Source organism: Pleurodeles waltl, chromosome 3_1 (genome assembly GCF_031143425.1).
Source record: "Pleurodeles waltl isolate 20211129_DDA chromosome 3_1, aPleWal1.hap1.20221129, whole genome shotgun sequence".
In the NCBI taxonomy this organism is placed as follows: Eukaryota; Metazoa; Chordata; class Amphibia; order Caudata; family Salamandridae; genus Pleurodeles; species Pleurodeles waltl.
The window spans coordinates 1,494,935,081-1,494,954,785 of record NC_090440.1 but is presented as its reverse complement, the minus strand read 5'-3'; the positions used below and the strand labels follow the sequence as shown (position 1 = coordinate 1,494,954,785).

At 44.6% G+C, this 19,705-nt stretch overlaps 1 protein-coding gene across 1 annotated transcript in view; it reads left to right on the top strand.

The window, feature by feature from the left end:
- LRP1B (LDL receptor related protein 1B) overlaps positions 1-19,705 on the top strand; it is a 4,500,992-nt gene that overhangs the window by 3,130,479 nt on the left and 1,350,808 nt on the right. Inside the window, exons 34-35 of the mRNA XM_069225083.1 lie at positions 10,932-11,057; positions 12,264-12,395. Coding sequence (XP_069081184.1) covers positions 10,932-11,057; positions 12,264-12,395 — 258 coding nt within the window. The remainder of the gene's footprint in view (positions 1-10,931; positions 11,058-12,263; positions 12,396-19,705) is intronic.

The window sequence follows — 19,705 nt, the reverse complement described above, 5'->3', positions numbered from 1 at the left end:
CAACCACCACCACAAAGGGCAGAGGAGACAACACACACATCAGAAGATGAAGACGTGGAACAGATCACCTTCACCCATAAGAGTACCCAGTAGCACTAGTCCCTGCCACATGGCCACCTATTGCCAAGGTCTTGTGCTTTGTAACATGCCAGTCTTGCAACAATTGTACTCAAGCACTGTTCTTCAGCCCACTGTTTATCTTGTCACCCTGTCCTGTGATTGTCTCTCACTAACTCATTGGCAAATCCTGTCCCTCTTCACTGTCTGACACTTCACCCCAGCATGTCCAATGACATGTCCTTTTGTACTTGTGTCAGATCACAATGGAAGGTGTCACACTAATAGACTCACAATCACGGACAATGTACATATAGCACTACAGCACTTTCAAATAAATAGCACTTACACAACAACATTGTCTCTGTGTAATGTGACACATCAACCGTGAGGGAGATCAGTGATGTTTACCGCAGGTCGATGATTATAGATTGTCAATACACCTGACCTGAAAGAATGTTGGCTGATAACTATGCACAGTGGTCTGGATTGTACCATCATCTGCCCTTCCTGAGGCTTAATTCTGAGGAAAATAGAAACTATACACCATAATGCTGTGTTGGACAGAATAACACTTCCTCAAGAGCTGTCTAAGCCACAAATGATTGCCTTCAACTTTTTCTTTAAGCCAAAACGTATGTATGTGACATTTGACCCAAATTTTAGCTAATACACACCATAATGCATGAATGGATGTGTATGAGTTTACATACAAATATGCGACCGGGCTGAGCATTGTAACAAATGATAGGTGTGAGTTATGTATACCATACTACATGAGAGCATACTACCACTCACCTTATAAGGATTTGCCTGGACATCAGGCTACACGCAGACTTAACAGAGTGTCCTCAATATAAATTCTGGTAGCAAAGTATGTGACATTGAAAACATACATCAAAAATGAACAACACTTTGGGATCCACAGTAACCTTGAGTGGTGGGTGCAGTGGATGGCAGAATCTTAGCAATGTAACTTTGGTGTAGCTGCCACTGTAACAGCTCAGTTGGGATTTGGTTTGCAGGATGGGACACAAAAGCTAAATACTAAAGAGACACTGTTCACTCATACCAATGCCCTGATCCCCAAGCATGTGACACATACTGTAAAGGGTTACCTAAATATTTATTGAACATTAAAAACAGAAGCTAAAAGCGGGGGAAACACCTTACCTAACCTAACCTATCCTAACTACACATTACCCACAACTGGCCCTAACTAAACTAAGCTAAACTGACTTATCACATTTAACAAAACTATCTAAACATCAACCCTCCACCTCCCTTATAAGACGGGACACATAGAGGACAACATATAGTAACCTAAACACATACGATCTTATACTAAACAAATGTATATTTTTTTATTTTATATATTTTTTATTTTTTTATTTTTTTGGTTTTTAAAACACCAAAACCCCACCATCGTCCACCACCCACCCACCCACCCACACACATAATAAAAACCAGATATTAAAAGTATCATACCCTTACCCCTCACCCACTACTACTAACTAAACTGAAAGCCTATTCTAACCTAACACTAAGCCCCCTAAACCCACTAATCAAAAGAACCAAGAAAGAGGAGGGAGGGGAGGGAATCATGGCTCAGGGTAGATTGTTTACAAGTTCACCCTCCGCAGGGTCTTTTTTATGGCAGGTACCCTCCTATTCACTTGTGCCACCTCCTGTTGCAGCCTGGTCATTTTCCTCAATATATGGTCCAAGTTCCGTTGCATCCGCTGAAAATCTGCTGGGTCAATGACTGCAGCAGGGGTGGTCTGGGTGCCAGTTGAAGAAGTATGTCCCCTTGTCGGTGCCATGCCTGTAGGAGGAGGTGCAGGTGGTGCTGTGACAGGTCCTGGAGCAGTGGAGGTTGACGGCACTGCAAATGTGCCTGCTAAGGTTGGTGCCACCTGGGTGGTAGTGGTGGTGCTGGTGGTGGTGGCTGTGGTGGACACGGAAGGGAAATGCCCTCCACACTCCGGAGGCTCTTTCATGGAGATAACGTCTTGCCATGTTGCGGAACCCAGACTCCACATCCAGAATGTGGCGGTAATACATCACCCTGCACTGAAACTCCTGAATCTGGATGGGATTCAGATTGGCAGCTGTTAAAACAAATATAAAACCAAACAGTAGGTACTTCATTGTGTGATATGGCTCCAGAAGTAAATCAGACAATACATCTAATGTACCAGAAACCGCCCATATCATCATACAGATCACTGATTGTCCCTGAGGAAGTACATGCCAATGCAGCCTACACATGTCCTATCAAACAGCACAGCAATACTCTAAAGGATGGGTAACAACTTGAATGACCTATGCATCATTGTTCAGCCATTTGTCAGGTAAAAAAAAAATGATGCTGCAAGTCCTCCACCACTGACAGGCCAACTAATGACTATCTTCTGGATGACAATCAAGGGCCACAAGATATGCGAGTTGTAAATGGAATTGCCAGGATAGAATGCAGTTGCTAATCATGAGTGGGTATCCTAGGTTTGGACAAGTGACTTAGAGATTTACATGTTTGTGTATTAAACTTGAATCATCAGTCCTAGGTACACATTTCACAACCCTACAACTGTGCCTGAGGGTGGGGGGGATGGACAAGCAACAAATACTTTCAAACATCAAGGACACCCAGGAAGCTTTGGACAGCTGTACATGGGTTTGGGCAGTCCACCACAGGTAAGGAGTATGTCCAACTAGGATACACCCAAACCTTAGACAATCCCATCCACACTTATGTTGGAAATGCAGACAATTGTCAACATAATTTCCTACCAGTAACACATGACTTACAACAAGCAGATAGATGCAAGCACACATCTGGCTATGAGCTGCATGCACACCTAGGCCATTGTACTCAAGTGCCTCATACACGTAGCACAACATGTGAAGCTACATGCTGCTAGGAAGTCAAACATACAGTCAAACATGTTCATTAGAGAATAGGGAAGCTAAAGTCTGTGGGTAAGACTTTGGCATCTGTATTCTGTGAGAATCAGGGTCTGACTTGCTGACTAAATCACAAATATGGTCCTCTGCTACAATTTCTGAATTTAAGTTTTATCCATAAAAGTTATTCCTATTTACATGGCCGTGCCTACAGGACTGCCCTACAATCCCAAATTATGAGTATATGCTAATGATTGCCCAACTCAAAGATGGGAAAAAAATTATACTTCACACAAGGAACATATCCGATCAGCGCATCACACCTTGCTATGTGTACAACACACAGGAGTCAATCACACAACAGCAGCAAACACAGCACAGAACAGAAATATCAACACTTACTGGAGATGTCTGGGTCCACAAATCAAGCCACCTGTCCGATAGTGTAGGGGCAGGTCCACCTGTAAAGCATGGAAGGGAGAAATGTGCTCAATGTCTGTGCACTGTAGAACACTTCCAAATACAAATACTATGTGTAAGATTAAATCAGAAAGTCAAGCCTCTCAGACATGATGATACTGCATCCGACATACCACTGCAAACATGTTCAGACCCGGGCACTCCAGTGAGTGATACACACATATCTTCACACATGCAGTGGCCCTAACTATCATGTGGTGGCAAACATGCTCCATCGTTTGTTTTCAGACTCATTCATGGAGTGTATTCCTCTCATCATGTGCAAAGCCACTTTCCTGGAGGACTGCAATACCAGTCACCCAGCTGTTGTGACTAAGACCAATGTGAAACACACAGGTACAATGTACAGAGGGCTAGGGACAGTTGTTATCCCTCAATTTGTATCAGTTGCTTCATTTTATGTGCCACAGCTATGGTAAGTTGCACCAAAGATTGAGATATGAACCCGTGTGCATTACTTTTGGCATCCATCCCTAATTTAATTGAGGCACAACAAAGTCCAAATATCAGTCTAAGATGTTACCTGAGGTCAGCTATAACTTGTTACGTATGTGTCGGTATCCAGTTCAGACATGTTTCCAAAAAAATTGAGGGACACATTATTTCTTGAAAATATCTGGATTTAAAACATGTCTTTCCTGGTACACTCACAGACTATGCATAAAACATGTGTGTGAGAGCCACATTTGCATCATCTATTGATGTGAAGGCAGGACTAATTTACAGGCTCCTGTTGTGTTTTGTAAGTTAGTGCAGCTGTTGCGTCAACAAATGACGCTAATGTGTAGGAAATATTGTATAACTCACGGCAACTGTATGTTTAACTTGCATTCCACATGTCCAAAAACATTGCCTGCAGCATATGAACCAGTCTGCTACTGTCACTACGGAGCATGTAAATGTGCACATTACTCTGAATTGTACTCACCAACAGGGCCACCAATCACAATCCCCAGGTGGTCCAGCAGGTCTTGCTCCCTGGGAACCAGGTCAGCCAAACAGTGGTTCAGCTGGTGGTCGTTGCGCGGTGTGTTGTAAAGTCGCTTGAGATGGTACAGGACCTTTGACCACTGGAGCCTCCTTCCCTCTGTGTGATAACCCTGTATCACACACCCACCTGCTTCTATCATTAAGGGTAGGAAGTGGCACACCAGCCAAATAAATCCCCCCAGCTCCTCCTCTCCCATCCTGCCAAGACGAGGCCTACCCAACATGCTTGCACAAAATAAAGGGAATAAAGGGGTACAGAGGAGAATGAAGGGAAAGTAGGAGAGGGAATTAGAAAAAAATTACAAAAAACAGACCAGCTATCCCCAAATTAACACTACCCACAACAGACAACAGTACAAAGACAAATGTATACACCAGAAATAACAAAAAATACACTTACACAGGATATCACAGACACTTAGGAAACACAAAAAGACAATTTAAAGACCACACAGGAGACAAAATCACAAAATGCACAGAGAGACAATTCAAAACACAGCCACACAGTCAAGAAATATCAAAGTGAAAGTGAAAGTACACCCACTGTACCAATTCTGTAAACAGGATATCCTATTACATCACTTCCTGCCTCAAATGCGGGGCGTTTTTATTCTTATGCGTCAAAATAATATAATGCTTACAGTCTTTTTTTATGCACATGCTTAGAAATAACAACGCATCCATATTTTCAAATATGTTTCATACTTAACCGATTTAATGGGGTACAGTGTGGGAATTACCGCTCAGGGTCAATGGATGTATCAGGGCAATGAGCATCCTTTTTCAAAGCATATGCATTATTTTTTGACGCATGTGTGTCTTTTTTGATGCGTATGCTTCAACATTTCTGTCTTTGACTGAGTTTGGGTAATTTCTCATTTGTAATAGTACATGACAGGTGTAACAATACAGAGATAGGCTGATTGCACCTACATTGTGTATTCCGGTGTATGGGCACATGTGACAGATCATACTACTGCGGACCATGATCCCCTAGTTGTTGTACTGGATTTGCACTCTTCACTGACGCAATAGATGGCCAAACGTGTGTAATACAATTAGGTATTACCCAGTTTGGGCATGTTTTGCGTTAATAGCGGATAGCAAGGCTATGCAACTCAATACAGTAACTCAATGCCTATGTGTCAATGTGTGAGAATTGGCTCTTACTAATGTAGTTGCCCCACTGTGTGAACATCACAAGACACGTTTTCTCAAATCTGCTTGTATGCATGTGGAGTCAATGTGTCCAAACATCAGATGCTATTCAGTGTGGAAATGAGAAAGGAAATGTGTTTGTCATACATGTAGCAACAAATGCAGTGTGATCTTCCTAGGTTTGTGGCAGTGGAGGACCAGCAGATCAAGCAGCACGTGTGCACATATTTCCAGTGGTAAATTGCACAAAGGTGTCCGGTTCAAGTGTGTGGGGCCATGTGTAGCCTGAGTCATTATTGGGGTCCATGTTGTCACAGTTACGTGCAGGTCTAGTCATGAGTCTGTGGAGCCATTTCCTGCATTTACAAAGTATCCTTCACAGCTGAATTGAAGGAAAGCCAAAGAGGAATTAAGAACATACATAGGGATAGTCCCGCTATGGCACTGCAGATGTGTTATGAGACTGACAATAGGGCAAGCTTGGTGTGCTGACAAAGTTAATGGATCAGGAATTTTAAACCGGCAGGTTTACTCACAACATTTGTACACAGCATCACTGTTGGAAAATGGCCACTGAAAGGTCACCCCAGACTTTCTGCCTTCCTCCGCCTCTTGTTCTTACTTAATTTGTGTTGGCTTTAGGACTCCGGGCACTTTACCACTGCATACCAGTGTTAAAATGCATGTGCTTCCTCCCTAAAACATGGTAACATTAACTCATACCCAATGGGCATAATTAATTTACCTATAAGTCCCAAGTACAGTGCACTAAATGTACCCAGGGCCTCTACGTTAAATGCTACTAATGGACCTGCAGTACTGCTGCCCCCGACACATAAGTAGCCCCTTAACCATGTGTCAGGTCTGCCATTGCCAGGCCTGTGTGGGCGGTGTCACTGCCACTTTGACATGGCATTTAGAGTACTTGCCAAGCCTCATGTTCCTCTAAGTTAGGCCCTAGGTAACCCATAGAGCAGGGTGCTATGTAAGTAAAAGTCATGACATGTAGTTATAGGTTTACATGCCCTGGTAGTGAAAAACTCCGAAAGCAGTTTTTCACTACTGTGAAGACTGCTCCTCTCATAGGCCAGCATTAGAGATGCTTATATGCTTTAAAGTAATAATTTCTGATCTGAGAGGAATAACCTTGTCATATTTGATATGGTTGGAATAGAAGTAAGAAATCATAGTTACTGGTGAAGATGGGGTTTACATTACTATTTCAGAAATGTCACTATTAGAAAGTAGGCATTCCTCTGCACTTACTACCATCTGTGCCTTACGAACTGTCCCCAATCCACTGATGGTCTGTGCTGGTAACAGCTCCCATTGTGCATTCCACCCAGACAACCATAAACATAGGACACTCAAGTGCATCTGCATTCATCTGCATACAGATGGGTTTCTTTGGGCAGGAAGAGTGGAGGGGCTCTTACTTACACTTCAAAGGCTAATGGCCTGACCCCACAAAAAGGACCGATAACTGCCCACCGGACTTCTGGCAGACAGGGATGATTTGAAAGGGGAACTTGTGCACTTCAAAACCGCTCTTTGAAGTCTCCTCCACTTCAAAGGCACATTTGGGTATATGTACTGGGTCTGTGATCCCCTAAATCAAAAACATTTGAACCTACAAATGGACGCTGTCAGAAAGACTGCTGTGCTGCCCAAATGACTCTTCTGGACTGCTTTTCTGGAAGGACTACTCTATTGCTTGTTGCCCTGCTGCCTGTTGCTTCTTGACTCTGCTGAAAGAACTTTGCCTTCCTCCACAAGTGATCTCCAAGGGCTGAACTGAGCTTGTCTCCTGTTAAGAAGTCTCAGAATCATCAAATACTTCACCAGAGAGAGAAAATCCACCGCATTGAAAAATCGATGCAACACTCACAAAAAGCAATGCAACACCAGCAGAATCAACGCAGCACCTGTCTCGTGGCTGGAAAGTTGCTGAAGCTACTACCAAATTGATGCAGCAACCTGTTTCATCCTCATATCATGTTTTGGATTTTCAGCACATTGTCCCTGGGCATCAAATTATCTCCACACCACAGTAAGGATCCAAGGCTGCTCACTCAAAAATAGATGCATCACCTTGCCCATGGGAAAAGAATTGATGAACACCTTCACTGCCCCGGAATAATAGATGCATTGCTTTACTTTCTGATGCATCACCTCCGCTGCAGCCCTCTGCGTTGTTATTTTTGACACATCCCAGGTACATTGTGCTAAAAAGATACATCTATTGTTTCCTATGGATTAAGACTTACCTAAGCTTCTAAAAAGTGATATCTTGACTTGTGCATGTTGGATTCTTGCCATTTTGGTCTCATTATATTCAGATAAATATTATCTATTTTTCTAAACTGGTGTTGAGTACTTTTTGTGTTGTTTTCACTGTGTTACTGTATGAATTATTGCACAAATACTTAACACATTGCCTTCTAAGTTAAGCCTCTCTGAGCTGTGCCAGGATACCAGAGGGTGAGCACAGGATAATTTAGGTTATGTTGTGACTTACCTTGACTAGGATTGTGGTCCCTATTTGGACAGGGTGCATACCTCTGCCAACTAGAGACCCAGTTTCTAACAGCAACTTTCTTTTAAAGTTGGTTCTGCAGGGTTCAACATATAATGCCAACTTGCTAATTAGAGAACAAAAACTGGAATGCCTTTACAGGAGCACTTTGGAAGGCTGGTGTAAGCTGGCGTGCCTGCACCCATGAAGTTATCAAACCATCCAGCTGGCTGGTGCCAGGCTGCCAGCCTAGAAGAGGATCCACAGCATATCTGAGGCCATTCTACCATCCACTTGAATTTAAAAGAGCATCCCTAAGCTTGTGCAACTGTGCTCATGATTAGTTAACCTTTTTAGCTGGTTGTATCTGGACCCGAACATCTTTTTACTTTTAGTGTCATTTTTTATTGGCTTTTTTACTTAAATATTTGCAGGGTTTTTATTTTATTAACAGATGCAAATAAAGTAAATATATATATATATATATATATATATATATATATATATATATATTTATAGTTACTTTATTTGCATAAATATATTTATATTACCTAGGTAGTTATAGTTAGGACATAATTTCTATAGAAAAAGTGTTTGATGTTTTGCTAATAACTTTGGCACCAGTTGATGAATCTTCATAACATTTTCCAAAATTTATGAAACAAAAACAGCTGCTCTCTGGGAAGTTTTAGGGTGATACATCAAGCTAGGCCCTGGAAAAAAGGGGGGTCCCAAAGTGCTTTTTTCTAATGCATTTTGCCATCAGCATTTTGAACAGGAATAGCGGCCGAACCACTGGACAGATTTACATCGAACTTGGCAGAAAGGTAACTGTTGGTCCAGAAAGCACCCTTTTTGTTAACTGGTGTAAATCCATTTAGTAGTTTTTGAGAAATAAAAGATTACCAGATTTTTACATATAGAGACGTGAAGACTCTAAGAACCATCCCAATCTGATTGGCTGCCAACACTTCAACAAGCAATTGTTGGGACTCGCTTCAGCCAAGTGTCAGTAAAAAAGGTAAAAAATATGACAACGGACAGTGTAGTGACACCATGACCCCTTAGCTCTGGTGCCACAGTATCTGAGGGACCCCCAGCATAGCAAAAAATATTTTTTCACAGTGGATTCGCAAATCTGGCAAACATTTAAAACTTTAAAAAAAGAAACTAAACATGGTCTCCTGCGCTTGTTTTGATGAAGCTTCTGGGTGGGCAAGGTTCCTGGGGCACTGAATAAGGAGGGGCACACTGGCCCCCTCCTTGGTCTTCTATGAGCCTCGAGGAACGCCACGGCCCCCGGGCGATCAGAAAGAATAATGCAGGGGGGCTGCAGCACCCATCCACAGACCCAGGGACCAATACTTCTCTGGGAAAAAACAATGTTATAATGTGGGGGAGGCCCTGACAAAAGAAATGGTCACTTTTCTACAATGACTGAATCTGAATAACATAAATGTTTCTATGTATTTCACCTGTGTGACATCGCATGAAGCCCGTTCATCACACTTCAGAGATTAATGACCCAATCCATTGAAAATATAATTCTAGTGAGTCCCGCAGTGACAAGTTTCCAGTTGTCAAACCTCTGCTCAGAGAATATGACTATATTCAAAGTCAAGAGCTCCCTGTGGGTAAACCTCTGTAGATTAATGGCTAAACACATGTGTACGAGAACGATGTCTGACAAAAAAATATTTTGGGATCTACTTGTCAATTTATGTACCCTTTTATATAACTATATACTTCAATGTATTTTAGAACACGTTATAACCTTTATCCCTAATTAATTTTTTAAGGTTTACGACTATTGCACTTCGAAATTAGTTGTTTTAGATTTACTATTCTTTTCATTTTCCCATTTCATACATTATGCCTGACACAGGCATAATGTGGCACAAGGGCTTACAAAGTGGCGCAATGCAATAAAAGAATGATGCTAATGTGGCGCAAGGAGGAGCTGAGCTCTCCTAAATCTGGGCCTTTGTCTTTTTACAAGCAACAATGGTGTCTCTGCAGGTAGCAGCAAAGCGATTCCCACACCCTGCAGTGGTTCAGGGAGAAGACAAATCTATCCCAGAAAAATTCAAGTCTCATGTGACCCTTGATCCCTCACTGCCTCAGTTGTTTCAAAATATCTGAATTTTTCCATCCTGCAATCCAGGTAAAACACATGGAATACAGGCCCTGTATCTCCACGTCCATTCAGACATTCGCCATTCTGAGGAGGAAACCTATAATCAGTGGATTTTGGTGTGGGTACAGTTGGACTTGGGAATTTCAGCTCTCTGTATCCCCACAGAAAAATATGTTGAACTCATAATGAGGGCCCTTTGTGGAGCGCACCCTAATGGCTCCCATAATATTTCTCCTGAACTATCAAACATGATGGTGCTTTTGAGCTCGTTTGTATGTGTGTGCAGTTTATGTATCATGACATAAAGGTTTCAGCGCATTGGTAGTGAAACCTAGACCTTGTGATTCCACATACGTTTCACCTCAGATTTTGTGGTTTCCACATTTAGGTCCATGGCGTGTTGTACTTTTTATGAGCTGGCTCCCAGATATCATTAGGTCTGTTTTTTTGGAGGCGTTGGCACTCCTATGTGATTTTATTCCCCAAATGTCACATGCTGTATCTGATTCCAAGCTCAGGAATCGGCCCTTTCATCAACCACATTGAGACCTGGCTCTTAACAAGCAATAACAGAATAACAACAAGCTTCATTTGGGGTTTTGGTATTTCTAATGCTACATGGTTATTTCACGTGTGTCCTTCCTACAATGCACTCATTAATTATGCTTTCTTTCTATTTCTGTCCAGGTACTAATGCCTGCCAACAAAACAACGGTGGATGTTCTCAGCTCTGCTTGCCAATATCTGAAACGTCAAGGACATGCATGTGTACAATTGGATACAATCTCAGGAAAAATCGAATGTCATGTGAAGGTACATACATGTTCTGCTAATCATTAATTATTGGCCGAAAAGAGAAAGGAAAGATGGCCTTATATTACATTTTTAAAGGACTACATTGAGGTAAAGTCAATGAAAATCAAATGACTTGTGAATGCTGAAATATTTGAGTAGTAGGTACATTGTAGGCCATATTTCAAATACATTTAATCAGAAGCACATTTAACTGCGCTTAAAATGCTTTCAGGACCACACTGAACAAAATCACATAGGGGGTCATTCTGACCCTGGCGGCCGGTAACCGCCAGGGTCACCGACCACGGGAGCACCGCCAACAGGCTGGCGGTGCTCCCGAGGGCATTCTGACCGCGGCGGTTCAGCCGCGGTCAGAAAGGGTAAACCGGCGGTCTCCCGCCGGTTTACCGCTGCCCCACTGAATCCTCCATGGCGGCGGGGCGCGCTCCGCCGCCATGGGGATTCAGACACCCCCTACCGCCATCCTGTTCATGGCGGGAAACCCGCCATGAACAGGATGGCGGTAGGGGGTGCCGCGGGGCCCCTGGGGGCCCCTGCAGTGCCCATGCCAATGGCATGGGCACTGCAGGGGCCCCCGTAAGAGGGCCCCGCAAAGTATTTCAGTGTCTGCTTTGCAGACACTGAAATACGCGACGGGTGCAACTGCACCCGTCGCACCCCTGCAACTACGCCGGCTCACTTCTGAGCCGGCGTCCTCGTTGCAGGGGCATTTCTGCTGGGCCGGCGGGCGCTCTTTTGGAGAGCGCCCGCCGGCCCAGCGGAAATGTTAGAATGGCCGCCGCGGTCTTTTGACCGAGGTGCGGTCATTTCACGGCGGTACCTTGGCGGACGGCCTCCGCCGTCCGCCAAGGTTAAAATCACCCCCATAGTCATTTGAGTCTGAAAATTATACGCACCCGAAATTTGTTAGCTTGTTTGCATATTTAGGCCCTCATTATGATTTGTGTGTTAATCGTTATTGTAAATTCATCCAACAGAGTGAGCAATACCAGATTTACAGGTAACTCTCGAGTTCAAGGGTTATTGTGGGATTACAAATGGACCCTGAAAGTCTGATTAGAAAGTACCCAGGAGACCAGTACTTTTGGTGTTCACTTCTCTCTGTAATTCCTCTCTTCTCCCTCAATGTCTCACTGTGAACATAAACAGGCCTAATGTGTTCCTGCAGATCCATTATAGTATTACCCTCTTGTTTTTCCATAGGTATCGAGTCGTTTCTTATGTATTCAGTCCACGAGGGCATTCGAGGAATTCCACTTGACCCAATTGATAGAATGGACGCTTTAATGCCAATATCTGGAGCATCTTTTGCAGTTGGGGTTGATTTCCATGCAGGTAAAATTATCCGTTTATTCTACTTTACAAACAACAGTTAGGCCGTATTCGGTATTTTAAAAAAGAACAATGTTATGATACTTTACCTGACTGCAGTCATTCCATTAACGGGATTTAGAGGAAGAAACGTGGTCATATTGAGACACCAACTGCAGGCCATGTCTTATTCCCAGTATCACAGTAGTGCCACATTTAAGGTAAGATATGCTGCAGCAGACAGCTGGAAGAAGTGCCCCGTTTGGGGTTTTAGGAGCAAACCCTCAGCATCATTTACAAGAAACTGGTCCCTCAGAATCGATGCACCAGTTTTCTTGCGACAGCCTTGGGGCCCTTAACAATGACATGGTAGCGCTGTACTTATGATACAGTGCTCCATGGTGCACGTTATCACAAATGTGTCACAAATTCTGACGCATCTGGAGCGCTAAACTGACGCATTACTGGACTTGCGTAAAATATATTATGCTACTCCAACAATGCGTGTAAGGCTCCCATATAAAAAAAAAAAATTCACAGCACCAGTTCTGCATGGCTTTTAACGATGGTACGCCTACCCTTCATACATTACACCTGGCGCAGGTATAATGTGGCACAGGGCTTTCCAAACTGGCTCAATTGTCCCATTGGACCAGTTTGTAAATTAAGCATTGTATAGGAGACTGCATGCACTGCTGCAGCGTAAAAAGAAAGTGAAACTACTATGGCGCAAGTGGCTTATAAATAAGCCCTGTTATGCTTCACAAAACTAGAACTAGCTGTTATTTCTCAGATTACAGGTTTGTAGGTGTTTGGTGAGAGGCAGTTTGAAATACAGACTCTTTTGCAGCAGACTTATGTCATGGATGTCTGGGAAGCAACTGTCTCACTTTAAACACAAAGTAGACTTGACATTCCTTGTTTTCCAGCAATACCACATTGATATATGACTTATTGCTCATGTGCCCACATGTTTGACTAAACTAACATTTTGCCCTGTGTTTTGCATTGGCACAAATAGCATCTTTTTACTGGGAAACGTTCGAAACAATGACTCTGGAGCAACGATTACGTTGTTAACGCAAGCGGAACCACGCTTGCATCAACAACAACTCTCTTTTTCTCTGAGAAAAGGGGAGAGTGCATCGGTAGAGGATGCAGTCAGGTAAGTGGGGACTGGGGCATGGTTGGGGTAATTTCTAGGGGTGTGGTGTGGTTTAAGGGCTTGGGGCGGGTGCAGGGGGTTCGGGGTAGGTTGTATTTTTAGGGGAGGGGGGTGATCGGGACAGTTCTGTTTTTAGGAGCTGAGGAGGGGTGGATCAGAGTAGTTTTGTTTTTAGAGGTGGGGTGGGGAGTCGGGTAGTTTTTTTTGGGGGGTGGCGGATCAGGGTAGATTGTTTTTTGGGGGTGGGGGAATCGGGGTAGTTTGATTTTTGGGGGTGGGGGTATTGGGGTAGTTTGGTTTTTGGGGTGAGGGATGGGGTGATCAGGGTAGTTCGGTTTTTAGGTTTGGAGGTCAGGGTACCTTTGTTTTTGGGGGTGGGAGGTAGTTGTAGTTTTGTTTTTGGGGTAGGTTGGGGGTAGGGGAGTCGGGGTACTTTAGTTTTTGGAAGTGGGGGTGGGGTAGTTTTGTTTTTGGGGTTTGGGATCAGGGTAGTTTGGTTTTTTGAGGGGTAGGGTGGGGGTGGGGGAGTCGGGGTACTTTAGTTTTTGGAGGTTGGGTGGGGTAGTTTTGTTTTTGGGGGTGGGGGATCAGGGTAGTTTGGTTTTTGGGGGTGGAAGGATTCGGATACTTTTGTTTTTAGGGGTGAGGTGGGGATGGGGTAGTTTGATTTTTGGGGGTGGGGCGATCAAATTAGTTTTGTTTTTAGGGGCTGGATCGGGGGTCGTTGTTTTTAGGGAGGTTGGGTGAGGTTGGGAAGGGTTTAGGGCTCAGGATGGGTGGGAGGTATCTGGGCTGGTTTTGTTTTACAGGTGAGGGGTTGAGGTAGTTTTAGTATTAAGGGTGGGGTACTTCTGGGCCTTAGGGCAGGTGGGGGGGTCGCATGCTAGAACCACGCATTCTGTCCCCACACACACCTTTACTAGGCATGCTTTTACAAAGAAAAATAATTCTAAAGGCATGCGTGTAAAGACATTCATGGTAACAACGCACTCGTTGTTCTGACTGCATTGTTCAGGCATGCGTGGTTCCAGCATTCGTTGTTCCATCATACATTCCTTTTCACTTACACTTTTTGGTTACACATGATTTTTGATGTGCTGTGTCATTTCAAGCACAGAGCCTCACATCAGGTCTGGCTTTAGGGTGGTTCGACCAGTGTTACTGCACTAGGCGCCACGCCTGGGGGGAGGCGCTTTTTGCACTCTGACCAAAACAAGCTTCATTGTCCATTTTTCATTTCCATTAAATCATGGAAATAAAATACAGATACATTTGCTCACATGATTGCAGAGCGAGAGGAGATGCAGATGAAGAGGTATGAGATCCTGAGCACTCCACAGAGATAGGACCGGCCATACTAACTTTCTGGAACAGGACATACCCTCACAGACATTTCCTCAGACAAAGGAGATATTAACTGGCCCTCACCAGAGCAGCTGAAAAGAGACAGCACCAGCCTTTACCCGAGCAACGGTGAAAGAAATGGAGGCATAATATCGTAATGGACAAAAGTGCTTCCATCTCTCCTATGTTCAAGCTTTCCATCTCTTTCTGCAATGTGCAGCTTTCCCCTTTTTCAATGCTGTTTTGATCTAATGTATCTTCCTTTGCAGTGGTGCTCTGAAGTGCACGGCCCGCTTGTATCTATTTGCACTACTCTCCTGCTGCCTGTAGTGTAGTCAGTGTATCATGGGGCCTAATCAAAAGAAAAAGGAAATGGGCCTCCTGGTCACTGTTTGAACTATAAGCTATAACATACACCCCAGCAAACCTATTTCAGACAAGGGACTCCCTGTTTCTTAAAAATTGCTTTATTTTAGCAGTCTCATGCACCAGTGGAAGCCATGTCCCTCAGCATTGGATTAGCAGGGTGGGCAATCGACCATTGCCTGAGGGGCCTGAGGCAAAGGCCAGCTGGTGGGCAGGTTTTTCAACTGCTGCAGTCTTAAAGAGAATTTCAGAGCTCATTAACTCCAAGTACAGAGGATGGCTGGCTCATTGTCACTTGCAGCAGGACAATGGGCACAACTAAGCAGGCAATGCATGTGGTATGTCACCTCTATTCCCGAGTCTCCCAGCTTGACAGTGAGGCCACTGGTAGTGTATGTGCTCTTTCTGAGAATCGTAGCAAGCACTAATGTTACCTGAGGGTGAGGTGAAAGGGGTCTGTGCAGGGAGGCAGATTACGAGTGGTGGCCATCTAGGAGGCTCTACATTTGTCACCAGCAGAAGACAGACGAGCTCCAGCTGCCTGCTGCCACCTTGTTACCTTAAAACTGGAAGGAGTCTCCTGTTCACCATTGAATGGAAAATAAACAACGCAAATGAGGAAAATGAGAAAAAAGAAAAATATTGTTGACAGCACAAAACAATTAGCATTATTTTAAATGTTACGATGAAAAATTTTCATCCTGGGTCAAAATGACAGGTGTTAGAAAAAACATGGCAGGGGAGTAACAAAATAGATTGAGCAAGGAGCGTAATGGAGAGAGAGACAATGGATGAACTGAGACAGCAAAGTGGAGAAGAATCATTAAAATATGGGAAGAGTAAAAGAAAATTAAAGGGAGAGACGAATGGAAAGGAATAGAAGAGATGTTGACAGACGAAGGTAGGGGAGGAAGAGATTATGGAGAAGAAATGATGAAAGACTGTAGGAGGCTGGCCTGGCTTATAGCGGGTACCTGATGGTATTTATACATTCTGCCAGGTCCAGTTATCCGTTATTAGTAGATTAGTAGTGTTCCAGCAGCTTAGGCTGATAGAGATAGCTATAGCAGAGCATCTTAGGCTGAACTAGGAGACATGCAAAGCTCCTACTATACCACTTAAATCATATAGCACTATCTCACAATACTCAGAGTTACTAAAAATAAAGGTACTTTATTTTAGTGACAATGTGCCCAAAAATATCTCAGAGGATATACTCCCTTAGGAGATACGTAAAATACTAAAATATACACACAAACCAAAATCAGGTAAGTAAACAGTTAGAAAAGTAGTGCAAATAATGTAGAATACAATAGGTTGCAATAGGCCTAGGGGCAACACAAAGCATATACTAAGAAAGTGGAATGCAAATCACGTAGGGACCCCAGGCCTAGTGTAGGGTGTAGAGGGTTGCTGGGACTGTAAGAAAACACTAAGGGTGTCCAAGATACCTCATCCCAAGACCCTGAAAAGTAAGAATAAAGTTACCCTACTTCTCCAGAAACACACTGAAGTTGTGATAGGAGATTCTCCCAAGACAACAACTGACTGGAAAGCACTGACGATGGATTCCTGCACCTGTGGACCTGTAAAGGAAGGGGATCAAGTCCAAGAGTCACAAAAGTGTCCGGGGGGCAGGAGCCCAAAAAACCCCGGATGAAGGTGCAAAATGGCTGCCTCCAGGGGGAAGAAGCTGAAGATTCTGCAACAACGGAAGATGCCAGGAACTTCTTCTTTGCACAGAAGATGTTTTACTGCGTGCTGGAGGATGCAGAGTTGTTTCCACGCGGAAAGACTACAAACAAGCCTTGCTAGCTGCAAAGGTTGCGGTTGAAGAAAGTGGATGCTGCATGGGCCCAGGAAGGACCAGGAGGTCGCCCCTTGGAGGAGGAGACAGAGGGAGCACTCAGCAATACAGAGAGCCCACGTAGAATCAGGCAACACCCGCAGAAGCACTTGAACATGGGTTCAAGAAAACTGAGCATGGCAGTCATCTCAACACTACAAAGGAGGGTCCCACGAAGCTGGTGGTCAACTCAGCGAGTTGAGCAATGCAGGACGGCGTGCTGGGGACTTGGGTTGTGCTGTGCAAGAAGGAATCCTTGCAAAAGTTCACAGAAGCCCTAGTAGCTGCAGTTCATGCAGGTCACAGGATTACTGTCTGGTGTAGGGAGGCAAGGATTTACCTCCACCAAATTTGGACAGTTGGACCATTGGACTATTGGGGTCACTTTGATCCAGCTCCTGTGTTCCAGAGACCACGTTCGTTAAGATGAGAGGGGACCTAGAGGACCAGTGAAGCAGAAGTTTGTTGCCTGCGTTAGCAGGGGGAAGATTCAGTTGACCCTTGGGAGATTTATTTTTGGCTTCCAGTGCAGGGTGAAGGGAGACAGACCCCAGAGCATGCACCGCCAAGAAACAGTCAAGTAAACCGGCAAGATTAGTTGCTACAATGTTGCTGGTAGTCTTCTTGCTACTTTGTTGTGGTTTAGCAGGTGTCCTGGAGCAGTCAGCGGTCGATCCTTGGCAGAAGTCGAAGAGGGAGATGCAGAGGAATGCTGGTGAGCTTTTGCATTCGTTATCTGAAGAGAAGCCCACAGGAGAGACCCTAGATAGACCTCAGAGGAGGATTGCCCACCTAGTCAGGTAAGCACCTATCAGGAGGGGTCTCTGACATCACCTGCTGGCACTGGCTACTCAGAGGCCTCCATTGTGCCGTCACACCTCTGCATTCAAGATGGCAGAGGTCTGGGACACACTGGTGGAGCTCTGGGCACCACCCCGGAGTGGTGATATTCAGAGGAGTGGTCACTCCCCTTTCCTTTGTCTAGTTTCACGCCAGAGCAGGGGCTGGGGGATCCCTGAACCGGTGCGGACTGGCTTATGCAAGGAGGGAACCATCTGTGTCCCTCAAAGCATTTCCAAAGGCTGGGGGAGGCTACTCCTCCCCAGCCCTTAACACCTATTTCCAAAGGGAGAGGGTGTAGCACCCTCTCTCAGATGAAATCCTTTGTTCTGCTTTCCTGGGACTGGGCTGCCCAGACCCCAAGAGGGCAGGAGCCTGTCTGTGGGTTGGAAGCAGCCGTAGCTGCAGCGAAAACCCCAGAGAGCTGGTTTGGCAGTACCAGGGGTCCATGCTGGAGCCCCGGGGATGCATGGAATTAGCACCCCATTACCAGACTGCCATGGGGGGACAATTCCATGATCTTAGACATGTTACATGGCAATATTCGGAGTTACCATTGTGAAGCTACATATAGGTATTGACCTACATGTAGTGCACGTGTGTAATGGTGTACCCGCACTCACAAAGTCTGGGGAAATTGCCCTGAACTATGTGGGGGCACCTTGGCTAGTGCCAGGGTGCCCTTACACTTAGTAAATTTGCACCTAACCTTCACCAAGTGAGAGTTAGACATATAGGGGACTTAAGTGCAGTGTAAAATGGCTGTGAACTAACATGGACTTTATTTCACTCAGGCTGCAGTGGCAGTCCTGTGTAGGAATGGTCTGAGCTCCATATGGAAGGCAAAAGAAATGCTGCAGCCCATAGGGATCTCCTGGAACCCCAATACCCTTGGTACCTAGGTACCATATACTAGGGAATTATAAGGATGTTCCAGTGTGCCAACCAGAATTTGTAAAAATGGTCATTAGCCTGCAGTGACACTTTTAAAGACAGAGAGAGCATAAGCACTGAGGTTCTGGTTAGCAGAGCATCAGTGACACAGTTAGGCACCACACAGGGAACACATTCAGGCCACAAACTATGAGCACTGGGGCCCTGGCTAGCAGGGTCCCAGTGAGACATACAAAACACACTGACAAATAGGGTTTTCACTATGAGCACTGTGGACCTGGCTAGCAGGATCCTAGTAAGACAATAAAAACAGCCTGATATATACTCACAAACAGGCCAAAAGTGGGGGTAACAGGACTAGAAAGAGGCTACCTTCCTACACAACCCCCCCTAAACGAAGGACAATAAGGCTAACCTTGGCCAGTTGAGTCTTCATTGTCTAAGTGGTGATAAGTGGAGAGTAGCTCTGTAATAGATTGGTTACTCCCTTTATCATCCACTGTATGGTTACTTCCCTTTGGGGATGTAAACCACCCTGTTTGGAGTTTATTTTAGCTAGCCAACAATGTGAAGTTATATTCTCAGAGTTCCTATTAGTATGTTTTAGTTTACAGCAGTGGGATTGGTGCACTGGGACTATATCAAGTGATGAGAATGCCAGATGGGGATGCTGTCTCAATAAAGCCATAGCTGGGCAAAAACGTTGTCCATATGGCTGTAAGAGAGAACAGGGCTGCTGTTTCTCTTGAGTTGGAGCAGGGCAGGGTTGTTGTCCTATAAGTTCCACATTAGGGCAGGGTTGCTGTCCTAAGTGTTGTGAGGCAGTGCAGGGTTGCTGCAGTAAAGTTTCCCTGGGACATTTGGTGGGATGCTCCATGT